This window comes from Anarhichas minor, unplaced genomic scaffold, assembly GCF_050575085.1.
Source record: "Anarhichas minor isolate MPS153535 unplaced genomic scaffold, ASM5057508v1 ptg000041l, whole genome shotgun sequence".
Lineage (NCBI taxonomy): Eukaryota > Metazoa > Chordata > Actinopteri > Perciformes > Anarhichadidae > Anarhichas > Anarhichas minor.
In genome coordinates, this window is record NW_027466487.1 from 5,172,501 (window position 1) to 5,190,233 (window position 17,733).

The window sequence follows — 17,733 nt, forward strand, 5'->3', positions numbered from 1 at the left end:
ACCATTATGCTCTGTTGAAAATGCTGGTTCAAACATAATTGTTATCCTGTCGTTTAATAAGAATTACAGTGAAAACAATAAAACAATTATTGGGATTTTAAAATATTCATCAGCCTTTGCTGACTTGTATTTTCTTTTAAAATGTGTCCTGGGCGAAAAAAACAGAACTATATAAAGTATTCAGAGTGAATCTGAAGATTATTTTACATAGACACTTCCTGAAATAAAGTAGTTCTCTGCTTTCCTCCAAATATAAATGAAAAAAAAAAATCTCCCTATGAAAACATGAATTCCAGAAAAAATAAACCAAAAACAGTTTCTAATATTTTATTTTAAGCACGCAATAGGAAATGCCTAAAATAGTTTGCACATCTGTGAAACATCCAAACTGAAAGATCAATAGTAACAGTTATAACACCACATGGCGGCAATTTTGGCCAATAAATGTCCAAAAGAAGAATTATTACCTACAAAGCGTTATGTACATTATTACAAGTTCCTTAATGATGAAACATTTAGAGATTACATGTGTACTACTTATATAAATGCAAAAATATCCCTTTCTCAAACACACACACTACACAGATATTGTCCTGAACACGTTGAATCCCGACAGAGCCGTGGAGACCATCACACCAGGTATCTGTGGGTGCCAGTGGATCTCCTTGATCTCTGACTGACCCTGGTGCAGGAACAGAAGCTGTGGGGGTAAGTCCTTCACCCCCTCCACTCTGGCACCCACATCACATGACTCCACGGACAGATCCCACTGGCTGACGACGTCGTCCGCTCCCGAGGCGGCGAACACACTCGAATCCACGGGGCTCCACTCCACAGACGTGATGGGGGCGCTGTGCTGCTTGAAATTCGCCACAGGCCGCCCGGTCTACAGGTAAAGGTGGAATAAGAGGTCTGACAACTCTTCGTCCCGTGTATGATGCACATTCAGGCTATACAAGTTTTAATCCTAACATGAAGGTTTATAAATATTTGTATTGTCTGCCTTTTGTTCCAACAAGACATAAACAGGGCGTAGTGTTCTTTAAAAGGCAAATTAAAAACTGATCGCGGTATTAGGAGTATGGCGACTGCGGTAATGACACACTATTGTGTAACAGGCACAAAATGGAAGAAATGTCATTAGTTAGGTGCGGCCACGCTGTGCAGGTGTTTGATTATCTGATGGTGTAACTCTTCAAGCACTGTTTGTCTTGTAGCAGGAATGGTGGGTTACTTTGTTGTGATGACACTCTTCAATCAGTAAGATCTTCAATCTGTGTCATACCTAAACAAGTCATAACTCATACCTGTGCAACAGTCAACTGAATTATCTTGCAAGAGAGAAATGGTTACTAATATTATGCAAATTATAATGTTATTTTTTTTTTTTACCTTAAACTGTCGAAGGTCCCATACTTTCAGAAGCCCATCGTCCCCTCCTGACAGGATGAATGGTTCGCTCCTGTTCCAGCTGATCACATTGATGTCTGACGAGTGAGCTTCGTTGGCTGAAAGCATTGAATTGGGCGGGGAACGAATATCCCAGATACGAATAGACTGGTCCACCGAACAAGATGCAAAAACCTGTGGAAAACAAGACAGTACAGATTCTGTATGTATCCAAAACAAGACTTAATTAGTCTTTCCAAACAAGGAACTCCGTTGTATTTCTTGCAAAACATTCTGTTTTAAGAGTGTGAGATTTCCATGTTGATAATTTGTGTTTTTAACGCTCTTTACAAACCCTTCTACATCGATAAATTAGAGCAAACACCAGTTAGGTTGCACAAAGTCCCAGTGTACCCACATAGAAACATAAAGCTAACCTCCATGTGAGGCTGCAGGACTCGCATCCACATATCACAAACTAGTTTGGTGACTAGTTAAATGGCACATTTTAGTCTGTTTCTTAGCTGTGATGGCACCTAGCTCCAGCGTTAACAGGTAGTGTTTTGAAAGTCAACATGGCTTCATTCATTCCAATCATTCATTCCTCTCACCACACCCTGTTCTTCCATGCCAACACCATTATACAACATGATTGAACAGTGTGGAGAAATTCATCCTCTACATGGCAAAAAGGATACCAAAAATGCATGTCAAATCCTGATATGAATGTCGAATACTTTGCATGTACTTTGCAAACCCACACAAACGGATAGATCCAAGTCGGCCCACTAAAGCTTCATCTGCGGTACCTCAGTCTAACCCACTACGTCAGTATTTTCCTACAAACATACTGTAGCTTCAGTCGGCGACCACTGCAGATCCTCGATAGACTTGCTGTGGGAGCTAAAAGGCCGTTGGTCAATCTGCCATGAAGTCCCTCCCTCTCGTGGCTCCCACACATGGATGTTCTTTTTGCAGTCTCCACTGACAAGACGACCTGATAAAGTACAAACAGAACACTTCAGCGTTTGGTTGACAGACACACACATCTATGCTACAACACTTCACCTCATCCAATCAGAACTGTCTGTAAAACATGACCTATATACATACAAGTTCGGAGTAAAGCAAAAAATAAAAAAAATATATGTGTTCTGAGTGATTAAAAAAAATAGGCAAGTGTATAAAATTAGGTCTCAAAATCTAAGCATGTAAGGAAGAAGTTTGTCTCTTTTTTATCTCTAAATTCCCGTGCAGGTCAAGGAGACACTCACCAGGTACTGTAGGTGACCAATCAACAGCAAAGCCTTCAGCCATGTGTCCTGAGAAGCTGAAGAGAGCCGTGGCTTCCTTCTGCTGTTTGATGAACGTTGCCATAGCAGCAGAACTGTGCACGGCTTCCAGCTGAGGTTGGAGGTCAAATATTTCTACCTGTCCCTTCTCTGACCAGACGGCAGCCAATGACTGCTCCCCACGTCGGGTCACCTGGAAATTCAGAAGCAAAATGAGTCATTAGGAAAGTTAAACAAGTTTCTGATACAGGAGTTCATGTACAAGTATTCCCTAGAAACCGACACAACATACTCTGACTCTGTTGATCCCTCCATAGTGAGCCATCATGGCCAGCTCCATCTTTGGCTTCTTATCTTCATCCTCATCATCTTCGTCATCACTTTCTTCATCACTGCTTTCTTCCCCCTCTTTGTCTTTCTCTGTTCCGTGAAGGTTATGCATGCGTATGACGAGAAGTCTGCAAGAAAGTGAAGGGATGCATTTTAAGAGGATGTAGATGACACACGCTTGCTATATTATTTCAGAGTATGCAGAAGATAGCAAACTACTGAGGAGACAAGTATGTTCTCTGTACTCAAGTGCTGACTTTCAGTTTGAGACAAAATAATCTTTACGGTTCTTGAGAAGGTTTTCCGGTAACCATTAACTGACCCTTTGAAAAGGAAAAGTCACGACTGAGTGGATGATGTCAAAACAAAACTGAAAGTGTGCAACACAAAAAAACAAAAACCATTGGACTGTGAACTATGTCCTAGTGCATACACTTTCAAAACGATCTAACAAAAGCTTTCACACAATAATATGCGCTGCCAGTGACGACTGTTTTAACACATATGTACTGCATGTTATTTTTATACCTTTTTATCAGTTATTTGTATTTAATACCCCAAACTTATACTGACTATGAATAGGGAAGAGTGCTGATGCAATCTGCCTATGTGTTTGTTAAACATGTGGGCTTTCCTGTTGATCTAGCTCTAAAGAAACAGCAACTAAGAGGCTCATTACAATGTTAAAGATTTCCTATTAATGTGTTCTTAGATACAAAGATGTAGGTGTTGCTCGTCTGTTTTACCCCAAAGAGTGAAAGACCAATTCACAACCAATCAATTAATAATTAAAATCAACAACAGTAATTAAACACTGTGCCTCTAATCATCAAAAGCCATCTAGAAACTAGTCACGTTTACAAGTTTGTATGCCGGACTACTAGGACACTACAGAATAACTTCAAATATTTGTATGTAGTGACACAATAAAGTATACAGACCATCAGTGTAAATAAACACAAATGTACATGTCTGGTTTCATATTGTCAGTGCACTGTACCCGTCTTTGTGAATGCTGTCATTAATATGGATATTATTCCCATCAATTCGTATGCAACCCGACCTGGACTGATAGCTACCTTTATTTTTTAATATTTTTATGATCCATACTGGTAAACTTATTTTGGCATTGTATACATTTGAGGATTTGCACCTTATTGTTATCTTAACACTATTTATATTTGCATAAGTTGTATCTTATTGTATCTTTATCATCCACCTCATTTGACATGAACATAACATTAATATAAATGTTAAGACAGAATTCAACAGTTTTCTTTAATCTTCAATAAAATTAAAGACATTTATATTTAAATGTTCCTATAGCAAATATCCATGCTATGAATTCATACACAATTTCAGACGCAATGTTTTCCCTTTTATGTTCCTTCTGCATAAACTTTTGGACTCAAATGACCTTTCTGATCTTGGAGTCTTCGTCCCTGTTACAGAAAGTATTGTCTTATCTTTGAATGTAGAGTCTAACAACAAGCAAAGTAATAGTCCGATAAAATTGCCGTTTCTCTTTGGCACATTCACAAAATTCCTTCAGTTTCTTCCAGATATTGTTTTGTGTTTAGTTCAGTTGATTTATTTTGCACAATTTAAACAAATAAATAAAAATGAACAAACATAACGGAGATAAATAAATATCACAGTGCAGGAAGAGGCGAAAATCCAACTGGGCTTATTTGAAGCCTCCACCTATATCATATTCAAATTGTACAATATTACAGAGATCATAAAATGAATATGCATAAGATATGACTGTGTAAAATATTAAAACTTTTGAAATAAAGACGTTTTTTTTACGATTCTGGCAGTAGAGTCTCTCAAAACACCACAGAATCAGTGTTGACAACAATGTCAAATGATATAACATTTGACATTTATAATAGTTTTATTAGAAAGTTAGTTCATTATATTATTTAGTATTTTATCTTTATATCGTGCATTGTTTTAGTGTGTGTCCTCAGTGTTTTTTCTGACACCATTAACACCATAAATTATAACTTCTGAACGTTGTTGCCTAGATACCATTATTGATGATACCTTCATGGAGAAGCAACACTCATAATCTCAAAAGCCATGGTGCTTTGGTCGAAGTTTGACAAATAATTAATAACAGCGATAACGTTGAACACACAGTATATTAATGACGTTTGTCCGGAGCGTTGTACCTGTTGCTCAGAGCTGTGTCCGCCTGTGTGCCCGCACAGAGCAGCATGGACAGAGGGAACTGCTCCCTGCTTTCTCCATCTCCATCTCTCAGGACGTCGAAGCTCAGACACGGAGCACCTGAACACAAACAGCAGTGAATACATGCAGCTCCTGCAGGGTGACAACACTAACCAGGACACATCAGCGTGGCTAACTTGTTGTTAATAAATCGTGGTGGGCTACGACTTGCCTGTTTGACACTCGTGGTACATGCGGTACGCGGACCGGTCCATCTCCAGCTCCTCTCCGGGCCGAAGCGGCTCGATCCCGGGCACGTAGACTTTTCTATCTTCTCCTTCGTCCGCTCCTTCCTCCTCCATCTCTACTCCTTCATCCTCATCGCTGCCAGCCTCGTCCAGCTCCTCCATTTCGCCTCCTTCCTCGGCAAACGTGTCCTCGTCGGGCGCAGACATCTTGGCAGAGGCAGAGCGCGCTTACTTCCGGTCACGTGGTATAAACACGCTGCACTGTTAGCCCTCCCCAGCTGCCTCACTCCCCCCACCCTCACTCTCCCTGTCTCTTCCCCCCGGTTTACGGGAATTCAGCTGGCCCCTTTGGCGCTGGGCTCCACCCTGCCAGGAAAAATCAGACTTGCAAATATTTGTATCGGAAATTGTCCAAACTACTACGATTCTTCAACATAAATTCGGCCTGATATCATTGGAGTTAAGTGGAAGTCCAGTGTTGTCTTCCCCACTCCTTAAACATTTGTTTAAACAATGTCCTGAGTGAGTCAGATTACTGCATTTATTTCAAGAAGGCTAATGCATGTGTACGACCTGCAGCTGCACAGCCTGTACTGACACCGGGGTCAGTAGCCCCTTGTATTACAGATAGGAAGCAATTCATCTGTCTAGATATGTAAAGTGCAGAAAATAGTGTGTAAAAAATTATTTCCCCAATGAGGGATTAATAAAGTACTTTTTCTTAAGTAGCCTACTTGCCAGTAACTGATAGGCCTATTTAGAAATGAGCTGTGCACAGTCCAGAATAATAGCATTTTAGCCTTTGGCTTTATTTTTGTTTTCCTTATTTGTATAAAATGTTGTCTTCTAGCACTATGGTGATCTCACTCTTTGTAATCTGCATTCGTGCTGTATTACATTTGTCCCATTTTCAAATTCTGACTCAAATTCAGTGGAAAAAAAGTCAACGAAAACTTGGGGTGCAAGCCAAAAGTCGGTTTTCCCCAGTGGCCAATGTTATATACCTCAGTATTTGAAGGATTAATGAACAATGAGAATCCTGTGACGACAGTGCACATTACATGCGTGGGTGTGTACAAGCAGGGGCAAGTGCGAGCACCAAATGGTGGACTTTTTATTTCTCGTGTAAATCCTGACAAGAGTCAGAAAACCTCTGGGGGCCTGTTGGATCCGTAGCACATTCCTCCCTCACCTGCAACTCGTCTCCCAGTTCTTTTTATCAGAGTTACAAAATAGTTGTCAAGCATTTGAACACTGGGAATGCATCTTTTAAAGAGACGGCACGGTTAAGCTCCCATGAATGTGGACTCTTAACACAAACTCTGTCATGTTGCAGGAATGCAAAGTCATAAACAAAATCTGATCTCTTCAAGCAGAAGAGGAAACAGTCCTGTTCATACAGATCTTTTACTGAAGCAAAAATATCAACACCACAATGTAAATATATGTCGGTACATGTAAAAACAAATCTGTATTTAAAATTGAACTGAAGTAAAAGTATTCGAGTAGTTTTTGTAAAATATATTAAAGTATTACAACTAAAAGTATATAATGCAGAAAAGTGCTCTCTGTGATTGTTATACTTGTGTTATTGTGGATGCAGTTTACTAATGTAGTTAATGGAGCTTGTTTTAACGACTTCATAAACTGTTAGGTTTCATTTATAACAATGCATCATGTCTGTGAACCATTAACTCTGACTGTCAGCGGTGTAAAATCTACAATATTTCCCTGTGAAATATAACAGAGTAGAAGTGTAAAGTCGCATAAAAGGGACATACAGAATTGCGCAGTATTTGATTAAATGTACTTTGGCTACTTTCCATTGCTAATGACAAACTGCAAAGACCACAATAAATATAGCTTACAATCCTTGGGATATTATATCAAAAACTAACAATGTATTTATATATCTAAATGTCTTTAATTTACAATTATGTACAAAAGTAGGCGCCCATAGACTGCAATATCTTACATTTACATAACATTCATTGTAAACAGTGATGAATTCCACATCAGAAGACGATGGCTTATGTGCATTGGCTTGCTCAGCATTTATCTCTGGTTAGCATGACGAGCATAGCTAGCTGGAGCTCTAGAGGGGATGGATATATACGTTTACATCTGTGGTATCACTTGTTACAGAGCGCTGTTGCACAACTATGTGAACGAACTTTGGACATTAAATGCAACCGGTGCATGTCACTTCATATTAACAAAGCTTGCTGCATTAAAACGCAAAGACACAAGTATAAGAAAACAAACATTCAGTGCCAGGAAATGTCTTGCATTTTGTGTGCATCACTAAAAAAAGAAGAAAAAAGAAGAAGATCCTTTTCGGTAACTATGGCAACAACCACCAGTAAAGTCTGAATAGCAAGGGGCTCCAGACAGAAGCGGAGTATGAAAGGGACGGAGGACCACCATTATACAGCGGCAGTGTATTGTCCATCATCTCGTCCAGCTGCTCTTCCTCCTCACTGCTGATGGCTCGGGTCGTCAAGAGTCTGGCCCTCGAGGGGCCGTAGTCCTTCCTCTCAACAGCGGGGGGGAAAGTGGGCAGGATGCAGGTCTTAATCAAAGGCAAGCAGCCGACGTCGAGCCATCGAGCGAGAAGTTCTGACGTTAACCTGAGCAGTTCTTCAGGAGACGACGATAATGTGGAGAATTGGGTCAGGTCTGTTTCCTCCTGGAACCTCTGAGACAAGGAAAAATGAAGAAGAATGAATTCATTGTTATTGATGCACTTTCACATGAATTCATGTTTGAAATAAATATGTAAATACATATCAGAGGACCAGAGATATTTCTGCCTTTTTCTTTTGCATTTAAGTGATTTCTAAACTTCAATTTTCTTTACTAGAGTAAAGCAAGTCATACAATAAGACATGATGGGACATTATTTGAAAATAGACCCTACCGCTGTATTTATGTTCTTTCTTATAATTTTATCCAGTGTCTGCTTCAGATCGAGGATTAAGGAATGATTTAGGTGCTCATCCCAGATGTTTCCGAGAAGCACATGCCAGGACTCGAGGAGCACTACTGCAGCAGGGAACACACAACACTGCAGGGAGAAGGTAGAGCAACACAACCCCAAAGTTAGTGTGCAAAACACATGGGACCACAATAACCACATCAATTGTTCAATTACAAGCTAGGCGTGAGGCTACCACATCATACAACAATCTTTTTGCTAAACTGTGCATTTACAAGCCCTTTTCTAATAGCTGAAGACGAGGTGAAAGCTAACCATTATCCTGTTAAAGAAACCAAAAGGCTGATTTTATAAAAGACTGTAAGATCTATGACACGTTTATTGCACATCAAACTCCACTTCCCCTTTTTATCTGATAAGCAACTCACTGGATCGCTGTTACAGAGCATGTTTTTGGTGTAGCGGTGCACTACATTGTAATCTCTTGGAAATACCGTCCGCTGGAAGAGAAAACGAAAAGAGAGAAAAAGATGTAAATACACCCAACTATAGTAATGACTGAATTTGACATGCACGGTGTATGGATGTAGAAAACAACCTAACTAACGACTGAGGAGAAGCTACACACTGTTTGACTCGTAAGCACTGTCATCTGATAACTTTACTGGTTATCAGATACCAAGGCAGAGCTGATTATTCTCATTCATTTGAGTGAGATCTTCACCTTTGGCCCCCTATTTATACCAGCTGACTGAAGACAGTCAATACAAGTGATAAGGTAAGTGTATCCTTTAAAGGAAAAATAATTAATTAAATACATATTTATACAAGGAGGAAACTTCAGAAACACCAAAGGGACTACATGAAATCATTAACAAAGTCCAAAGTTTTAAACTTACAAATCCAGTCGGATTAGAGTCGATAGTCGTCTTAATGTTTTTCACACCTTCCAGGTCAAAGTCGCATCCACCACATCGGACAGTCAAGAGTGATAGCAACAGCAAAACTGTTACAGGCGTGAGTAAGAAGAAAAGAGACATATTCAGATAATTGATGGAAACTTTCTGTGGTTTTGTTGCTTGTTCAACTGCATACCTACTCGAAAACATGACATCATATCCTGCTTCAATTAGCTAATCGTGCAGAAAACGCAAAACATTGCTTGTTGTTGCCACAGTTCTAATTTAATAAAGACACAATACAATACAAAGTGACGCAACAAATTAGTTTTGATTCACTGATTAAAAATGACTGTATAATAACCCAGTTCAGGTGTTCCACTATTTCCCTCCAGACTTTAAAAAGAAAGTTTGCAAAAAGCAGTAACATGCAGTTAATTCTTGCTCCTCACCTGGCAGTGACATCCTTTTATCTTTCTAAGAATGGACGCGTCTCCATTTCTCTTTTTGACGGCAATCCCTCTGCAGACGGGTTTCTGTGCCAGTCTGTGAAAGGCAAAGTTTCCTCCTCTGTGGTTTCCTGAGGTCTTTGACTGCTGCGTCTTCTCCTTCACCGTTTGATATTCAGTCTTCTTGTTGACATCCCTATTACATTCCTTCCTTTTGACTCCTTTTGGTACTTTCCAATAAATGTCTCATTTATCCTCTCACGCCATCCTGTTCTCTCTCACTTTGGATTTTCCCACTTAAGCCTGAGTGGCTGCAGCACTTTCCTATGAAAGCTTTTGTTGGTTTTTATACTATATTTCCCTTTCTCCCTCTCACTACTGACCTAGAATCTCACTGAGCAGCCTAATATGAATCACTCTTCCTGGAAACTGGTTAATGGATAAAGCGGGAGAGTCCCTGGTCTCCTCTGCGCGGTCTCTCCCTCTGGCCACTCTGTGTGTCCTCACTGCGCTCAAAGTGAAAGTGCTCTGCTGGATTGCTAGTCTGCTCCCTTTAAGTCTTGCCCCTCCCACCGCCACACGTTTTACTTCACTATTGACTGACCCGGCCCCCTCCCCCCCTGCTCCCCACATTCCCTGACACCCAGCCACTTACCCCCATCCTCCCCCCTCCAAACCAGGCCCAAGGAGGCTTAGTCATGCAGTTGGAGCGTATGTTTTTCATTTGGACTCTCCCCCACACCTCTGTGCCTGTGGATCCCTGTCTTTATCCCCCCAGAGCCAGTGCGCAATGTCGTCCTGTTTAATCACTTTTTTTTTTTAATCAAGAATCACATTCCTTAAAAAAAAAAAAAAAAAGAGGATTGCAACACTACATCACTTGAACTTGCAAGTCATTCCTTATATGACAGCTTTCTGCAGTCATTTCTGTTAAAATGGGTTCCACAGAGGCGGCTGGTGTGATTGTGACGTCTAATGTTGTGCACAGCTGTCATCATCCTGTCTGTAAAGTGTTTTGTGCCAAGTCATTTCGATTTCCTGTTAGATTTCACGAGAGGTGTTTATTACTAATGAAAGGAAGCAAAAGGTTTCTTCATGTCTTAGAGGAATTGTTCTTCTGTGCCCTTTTTTTGAACACAAGCCAAATGAAACAGTACAGCGTTCCAAAGTCCAATCTCTGTTGAGCGGGAAAAGGAAACTAGAGAGCAGCAGCTTCAGCACAAGCAAGTCCTTAACACTCCCAGAGGCATCATCATCTCACAACCTCCTCACATATACTATACGTTTTAATGCCGGGTATAAATATCCTGTCACTGTGCCGCCTTCCTGTTTCATACATCGCTTGCTCATTGAGGAAAGTAAATATGTAACTAATTTGTGGCACTGCAGCAAATTATGTTTGTGCTTCTTTTATAGAAACTTGCTAAATCAAATCCAGATTTGAGTTAGTCAGAGAAAAGCATAACCAAAAAAAACCCCTCTTAGGACACAAAAGCACGCGAGCGATGTTGAGACACAGATCCATTTTAGGAGGAAAGCTCGAGTCAAACATGTGTTTGAATATGTCTTTTTGTTACACAATAGGTACATAGGTATGGGTAAAGAAAGGAAAAAAAACAGCCCCCCCACACACACACTTTAAACAAAGCCGTATGTTGCTGAATTTTATTGACTGAAGTCTGCAAGCTTCAGCAACGCAACAGGCTCAAATAACTGTGGTATGACAATAATAAAACTCAGCTTTTTATTGGATCAGAGAGCGACTAGCTCATTAAGAAGCTAAAGTCCTGCTGATGTGGTCGGCCGTACTAGAGCGAGGGCGTGTTATGCAACCGCTTTGTACATTTCGGGACACCAGAAAACCTTATAAGTGTTGTCTTACACCACTTCGGGGCTGGTTGGCTAACAGCCACTGAAACAAGTGAGTGGGGGCCGGCAATGAAATGCCGCTCACCTCGTTCAACTCACTCCCTCTTTATTCTTTCAGCTCACCACAAGATGGAGCCAATCGTGGAATAAAAAAATAAAAAATACCAGAGTGACATATTCATATTAATTTATTTTCATTTTAAAACATCAGAAAAAGAGTAAACAAAGTGCAAAGTCTGTTTGTAATAAGTTAAACATATTGCTATGAAGAGCTCCTCTACAATAATTCCCTTTGACAAACAAGAGCGCTCATACATTATCTAAACTGACCGAATGTGTTAATCCTTGCAGGATAATAATCAGGGGAAGGAACCTTAGATTACTTAAAAAAACAATAATGGATGAGCCAAAGCACATCTGACATCCATTCACATTCCTCTTTCTTTCCGCTAAAAGTCCCAAACAGTTCACAAAAGTGGTGGGATTCTTGCTTTCGCTTTCCCTTTGATAGAATTTCCCCATCTTTGATTTCCATTAAACCCCCCCCCCCCCTCCCCTCCCCTCTACCTCTTTCTCCTTCTCTTTTTATTGGCTGGGGCTCCTCTCCCCACCTCGGACGGCTGTCATTAAATGACTCTTGTAGGTTTTGCTGAGTCCAGTCATCCAGAACTTGAGCAGCCTGACGTTGTCCTCCTCGCCCGGCCCTGTGGCGCCGAGGAGGGCCAGAACCTTCTGGGTGTCCTCTCTCCCTCGCCCGTCCACTTTGGAGAACTTGAACAGCACTTTAACTTTACTGAAAGAGAGAGAGAGACAGACGGCTATGAGAATCTCACTTAAGCCTAGTTGGTCTTTTATTAGAGTGAATTAACTTAACTCACTTCATCCACTCTTCCTTCAGACACAGCAGGCAATAAGACACGACATCCACAGACAAGTTCTCGTTGGACAGAGCCACCTCAAGCTTGTTCAATAATGCGGGACCTGGAAAAAAAGAGGACAAAGATTGTTTGACAGTTCATTATATGATTGCTAGTTATTCTATAGTTCTACGTGCAACCCTTCACGTGTTTCCTGCCAAATCCAACAAGGGGGTTGTGTTTTTGGTCCCTCTTGTCCAATTGTTAACTTAAAAACTTGTTGACAGTGCAATTTTGAATGAAAGCTGGTAGAAAGATGGGCTGTGGAACCAGATCCTAGGACGGGACATGTCTAAATATTGTTGCTATTTGCTCTCACTTAAATTAAACAGAAATCTGGCCCACATAACTCTGATAATAATTTTGATGCAGATTTAGATCTAAATTGTGATAGAAAGTTTCAAAAACATTTTCTGTGATTAATTAAAATGAATTACTATTCAAACTTAAGTGACCATGTTTTAGGGTTAAGACATGGTCACGTCCTTAAAAGGCAAAGATATGCACTCTTTGCTTTTGGGGTTTAACCACGACGCAAATGTACTGTGACTATTTATAACTTCAGGTATGCGCACTCACCCCTGTCAGTGGGCTGTGTGTTGGCACTGCTGATGTTGAACTGATAAAGTGAGTAGATATCATCTTCACCCACGGCCGACATCTGACAGCTTCTCTCTGTACTGACATCCACCAGCAATGAAAACTCTACAGGACACACAAAAGGAAGAAAAAAGAAAATTCTTCATGTTCAAGCGTACGACTTGTTCTAACAGTTCTCTCAGAGGTTTCAAACGGTAATCTATCACAGTGCGAGTCTACAGACAGTCTTGTACCTGAGGAGCTGACGTGCGTTGGAATATTCACATCTGGGCTTAGACCCAGGAAGTTGCATTTGTAGGCCTCCTCATACTGAGCACTGTATGGCACCGAACGCACACAGCCTACTGGGACCAAAGACTGATGGGAAACAGGACAGAGTTAATGGCCCTGCTCACCCACTCAGTTATTGTGGCTGATAGGCCTTGTTCACAGAAGGCAGTTTGACATGGCACAGTAGGAAAAGCACAGGTGTAAATAATAAAATGAATGATCGCTGCTTCACTTTCTGGGTCCTGGTTTTGCTCATGTGGCCTCAATGTCACGCTGTCATGGTTTACTGGGACACACGAATAGAACTAAGTCATCGTTAATGTCATTGGGAACGCCTGTGATTTTCCGACAATGACGAGGCAAAATCTCTGCTGTAAAAATACACTCAGATATCTCGCCACAGTAAAAAGGAACAATAGTTGTCAACTGAAAACAGTCACAAGCTCCATCTTGTTTGTGTATCTAGCTTAGAAATGTCAGGTGAGCATGTACAGACAAAGACTATTTCAAGGCGTGTCATGGTAAGTTCAAATGTCTTCAGGGGAAGAGTTAGAAAAAAACAAAATGAATGCACAAAAGTATCTTTGTGGAGGAACAGCTGAAACCCGATCTAATCAGTTTATATCTCATCAAATATATTTACATAACATGGAATTAATCATTTAGATTCATCATATTTCACAAGTACTTTTCAACCTTGACAGGATAAAACCAAAGTCTTTTGTGTTTAATGATTATTGTAAGAGTTACAATTGTGTTCACTACACTGCATCTAAATTTAACAACGGCTAAACTAATGAGGACCCAGGTGTTATCACTTGTCCTAATAGATATCTACCCACATCATAGTGACACAATCTCTCCTAACGAGGCAGAAAGGGACGCAGCAGCAGAGTAAACTACCTTGAGCAGCGTGAAAGCTGACTGGATGAGCCCGGGGTCAGCGCCTCTCCATATGACCTGGTTTCCCATGAGCACGTGCCACACTAGCTGACGAAACTCAGCACCCCCGAGAACCTGCAGAATAAATCAGACTGAAATGTGCAACGCCTCACAGATATGTTATGTGAGCAGATGTTCAAATGTCAATTAACTTAAATGTATCAGATTAATGCCATAAAACTATAAATTCATGCAAAAACTGTGTTTGTTACAGCCAAAAAAGCCCAAAACCAAAGCTTTTTATTTCTCTATTTTCAGTTTTCTGCACAACAAAATGACAAGCTGATAAAGTTTACCTGTCTCAAATGCCTCAGCGACCTAAATTTTGGGCCGGGTAATTGACTTAATTTTTCATCATCACACAGGAAGTGGAGGCCCAGCTCACTCTCTAATTGGTGCCGCTGTGATGTAGAACAGCCTCCTTCTGCTCCCTCCCAGCAGCTCATTTCCTCCTCTTGCTCTTTTTGTAACAGAGAATGACATAAAAACAGAAATAGCAATGATCAAATGTTTTCAAGTAAAAAAAATACAAAGCGGGGGAAATTCCACAGGAAATCTTGTAGACAGGGCTGGTTAAATGTCACTCTCCATATATAGAATTTAATGTGAGCATGATGCTACGCATGCTATTTTCAAACTAAAACCAGCACTGTACAATCTCACTGCTTATCTATGACTAATTTCAACTGCCATACTAATAGATTTCCGAGTCAGGACAAGATGAAACAGCTTCCTCTGCGGTGTAAGGGTGACAGACTCTGTGCTCAAAGAAAAGAAACTTAACAAAAACTATTTGACATTTTGATGTGTACTGCTTTAATATTGTGTAATACGGATGACATAATTATTTTCTTCTGTTGTATTTCATGTGTATTTATTTATCAATCACATTTTGATGATGAAGTGTTAAAGAAATAAAGTGCACTTACAATATTAATAAAAGGGAACAGGGTATTAAAATTCCACAACCTAAGAGCCGCTGGACTCGGAAATGTCTCTGCAAATCTTTTAATCACTCTCTAATTCTTGACTAATAATTGTGTAAACACTTTCTGGAAAGAAAGTGTATTTAAGTACAATGGCTCTGTGAATAACCCGGTGTTATTTCTGTGTGTCTGCACTGACTGACCCAGTGAATCACATTTTTTACATTACGGTCATTTAGCAGACGCTTTTATCCAAAGCGACTTACAATTCAGAGTCTATCACATTTCTACACCGTAGGCACAGCTACAGGAGCAATTTTGGGGTTAAGTGTCTTGCTCAAGGACACATCGACATGCGACTAGCGGAGCCGGAGCCGGGGTTCGAACCGCCGACCCTCTGATTGAAAGACTGCCCTGCTATCCACTTAGCCACAATCGCCCACAATTTTCACAGGAGACTTTTTTTTTTGTGCAAAGCACATGACATCTGCTGACATCATCTTCCAGAAAGAGGCCAAACCTTGCCTGGAAGCAACATGAAAGATATGTTGAAGCATTGCCAAGGATCCTCCTTTTTGGGATTAGTTTAATGTCAACAGAGATATTTGTTACCGAGTTACAGGCTTGAACAAGTGTTGGATAGGTAACTACAAATGTTTAGTGAGGAAAAACTTCCTTTAATCAAGGACAATGTGACTACCTGTCTGTCTCTCTATGAGCACCAGAGTGTCCTCAGTGGGGGCTCCCTCCAGTAGCTTCTCCGTCAGACGACAACCACATGCCTTCAGCAGCCTGGAGACGACGAGAAAACACAAATCCACGTCAAGGTGAGCCATTACGGACGACAGCTTGTATGTCACAGTGGGGCTGATGGTGTATCGACTCACCAGCTAAAGGACGAGTGCAGGCTGGCCCATAGGTTCTGATGCTGTGTAAGTGAGGTTAGTGATCGGGCTGCGTTGCCACTCCTTTGGTGTGGGAAAACTGCAGGTGAGAAGACACTGTTCATCCTCACTGCTCGCTGGGGACAAACTCCTTGTTCATTGTCAAACACCTGATGGAGAGAACAGTACCATAGTCACACACATGTAGAACAAGTCTTCATATTTGTATCTGAATAAACTGAATAAAGGTATGTCTGTGTCCATGTGTGCACCCTATACCTTGAGGGCTGTGCTTTGCAGGCTCTGTATAGTGAGTCTAAGGTGGCGTAACAGGAAAGGCCAGGAGTTGATAAGGTAGATCCTGTCCATTGCTACCATCACAATACTGTACCAGCGCTGGAAGCCCCTGGCCAGGCTGTCTTTGATAAAAAAGGTGTGTGAGAACACAAAACCATGTTGCTCATCTCCAAAGAAAATCGGTCCTTCGCGGCCGGGACACACCTGATGAAACGGACAGAGAGCAGAAGTATATGTGGTGAAGGACGTTTATTTAGTGCATCAGATGTGTGACACACACACACACACATACGTACATACATGAAGACGTACATCACTGTTTACCTCACAGCTGAGGCTGCGTACGCAGGCCTGGCGGACCACGCTGAACAGCTGTGGCTGTCTGGGATGCTGGTGGCTCAGGAAGCGAATGCCTGTTTCATCATCAATGCTCACAAATCCTGGGTGAGATGCAGGAAGAGATCGACATCCCTGTGAGGCGAGGAGAAGAGGAACATTATTACTTTGAGATAGATGACAGGACTGTGGACCAACCTGCATACACCATTGTCACAGCTAGAGTGTTATAATGGAGAAGACAGGCAGGAAGAAGGGTGGCTCCGTTCAAATGGAGCTCACGTTCTGTCCTCACCTCACACATTTCCCCTCTCTGAGTGGCAGAGCTGTTGGCCCTCATGGTCAGCCCTTCACCTTCACGGTCACCATCTCTGTCCCTGTCCCCAGGCACTGGGGCACCTGTCTGGGATGAAGGGGACGGCGATGGAGGGTGCAGTGCCTCGGTGCAAAACAACGTCCGAGGGCCATGGAGCTCACAGAAATGACAGAGGGCAACCAGAGCATTCATCTGAAAAGGAGACAAGTTTTTTCATGTTTATTGAGCTGAATACATTTGAGCCTGATGTGAGCATTAACAAGCGGTTCATAACTTAACATTTGTTTCTGGTCAGTCACTGACATGACTAAGTAACACAAGGGTTTAGACATATTCACTACAACTGATAATATCAGATCGTCTTACCTTCAGCACAGAACAAAGTTCAACAAATGACTCAATGCCACTTCACACAGGGACATTCATTGGTCGCAGCGTAAAAAACCCGTTATATAAAAAGCAACATTTTAAATGTGATATAAAACAAACTCAATTCTGTCCGTTTGACAAAAATCCATGATTCTCGGCGTCTCAGATTTAGATTTTCTACACTTTCCTTGTTCTGTTTTCCATCTGTGCAGCTCCTCGCTGACAACAGATCCTGTCACATGACAAGGAGTCACGCGCTCGAGAACAAATGACGCATGGCAGTT

The 17,733-nt window shown here is 41.3% G+C and overlaps 3 protein-coding genes across 4 annotated transcripts; all 3 read right to left on the minus strand.

The window, feature by feature from the left end:
• Positions 1-313: 313 nt before the first annotated feature.
• grwd1 (glutamate-rich WD repeat containing 1) lies at positions 314-5,660 on the minus strand. The gene is made up of 7 exons (XM_076109392.1): positions 5,422-5,660; positions 5,192-5,309; positions 2,974-3,139; positions 2,664-2,874; positions 2,241-2,386; positions 1,393-1,584; positions 314-886 (listed from the first exon to the last, which is right to left on the minus strand). Exons 1-7 carry the CDS (start codon positions 5,642-5,644, stop codon positions 578-580), a joined length of 1,365 nt encoding a protein of 454 aa, XP_075965507.1. The 5' UTR covers positions 5,645-5,660; the 3' UTR covers positions 314-577.
• A 603-nt stretch (positions 5,661-6,263) lies between these two features.
• On the minus strand, positions 6,264-10,283 carry LOC142969479 (uncharacterized). The gene is made up of 5 exons (XM_076109400.1): positions 9,727-10,283; positions 9,275-9,381; positions 8,804-8,875; positions 8,358-8,504; positions 6,264-8,135 (listed from the first exon to the last, which is right to left on the minus strand). Exons 1-5 carry the CDS (start codon positions 9,737-9,739, stop codon positions 7,782-7,784), a joined length of 693 nt encoding a protein of 230 aa, XP_075965515.1. The 5' UTR covers positions 9,740-10,283; the 3' UTR covers positions 6,264-7,781.
• Positions 10,284-11,762: 1,479 nt separating this feature from the next.
• flcn (folliculin) lies at positions 11,763-17,692 on the minus strand. 2 transcript variants are annotated; one of them, XM_076109385.1, is made up of 12 exons: positions 17,447-17,692; positions 17,060-17,272; positions 16,753-16,899; positions 16,411-16,632; positions 16,135-16,301; positions 15,948-16,039; positions 14,618-14,781; positions 14,283-14,396; positions 13,343-13,466; positions 13,089-13,214; positions 12,471-12,573; positions 11,763-12,385 (listed from the first exon to the last, which is right to left on the minus strand). In XM_076109385.1, exons 2-12 carry the CDS (start codon positions 17,270-17,272, stop codon positions 12,178-12,180), a joined length of 1,680 nt encoding a protein of 559 aa, XP_075965500.1. In that variant the 5' UTR covers positions 17,447-17,692; the 3' UTR covers positions 11,763-12,177. The 2 variants fall into 2 exon arrangements, with proteins under 2 accessions (XP_075965500.1, XP_075965499.1); XM_076109384.1 differs by having other exon boundaries at positions 16,741-16,899.
• Positions 17,693-17,733: the final 41 nt, after the last annotated feature.

Bases quoted from the DNA above. Each gene is read 5' to 3' on its own strand.
- grwd1 (XM_076109392.1), bottom strand. From the start codon at position 5,644: ATGTCTGCGCCCGACGAGGACACGTTTGCCGAGGAAGGAGGCGAAATG. The intron at 5,310-5,421 runs GCAAGTCGTAGC...GTTTGTGTTCAG, and splicing joins GTACCACGAGTGTCAAACAG to GTGCTCCGTGTCTGAGCTTC. The intron at 1,585-2,240 runs GTATGTTTGTAG...TGTTTTCCACAG, and splicing joins GGTCGCCGACTGAAGCTACA to GTTTTTGCATCTTGTTCGGT.
- LOC142969479 (XM_076109400.1), bottom strand. The intron at 8,876-9,274 runs GTAAGTTTAAAA...TTTCTCTTCCAG, and splicing joins ACTCTAATCCGACTGGATTT to CGGACGGTATTTCCAAGAGA. The intron at 8,505-8,803 runs GTGAGTTGCTTA...TTCTCCCTGCAG, and splicing joins TGCTCTGTAACAGCGATCCA to TGTTGTGTGTTCCCTGCTGC.
- flcn (XM_076109384.1), bottom strand. From the start codon at position 17,272: ATGAATGCTCTGGTTGCCCTCTGTCATTTCTGTGAGCTCCATGGCCCT. The intron at 16,900-17,059 runs GTGAGGACAGAA...CTCGCCTCACAG, and splicing joins AGAGAGGGGAAATGTGTGAG to GGATGTCGATCTCTTCCTGC. The intron at 12,386-12,470 runs GTGAGTTAAGTT...TCTCTCTTTCAG, and splicing joins CTGAAGGAAGAGTGGATGAA to TAAAGTTAAAGTGCTGTTCA.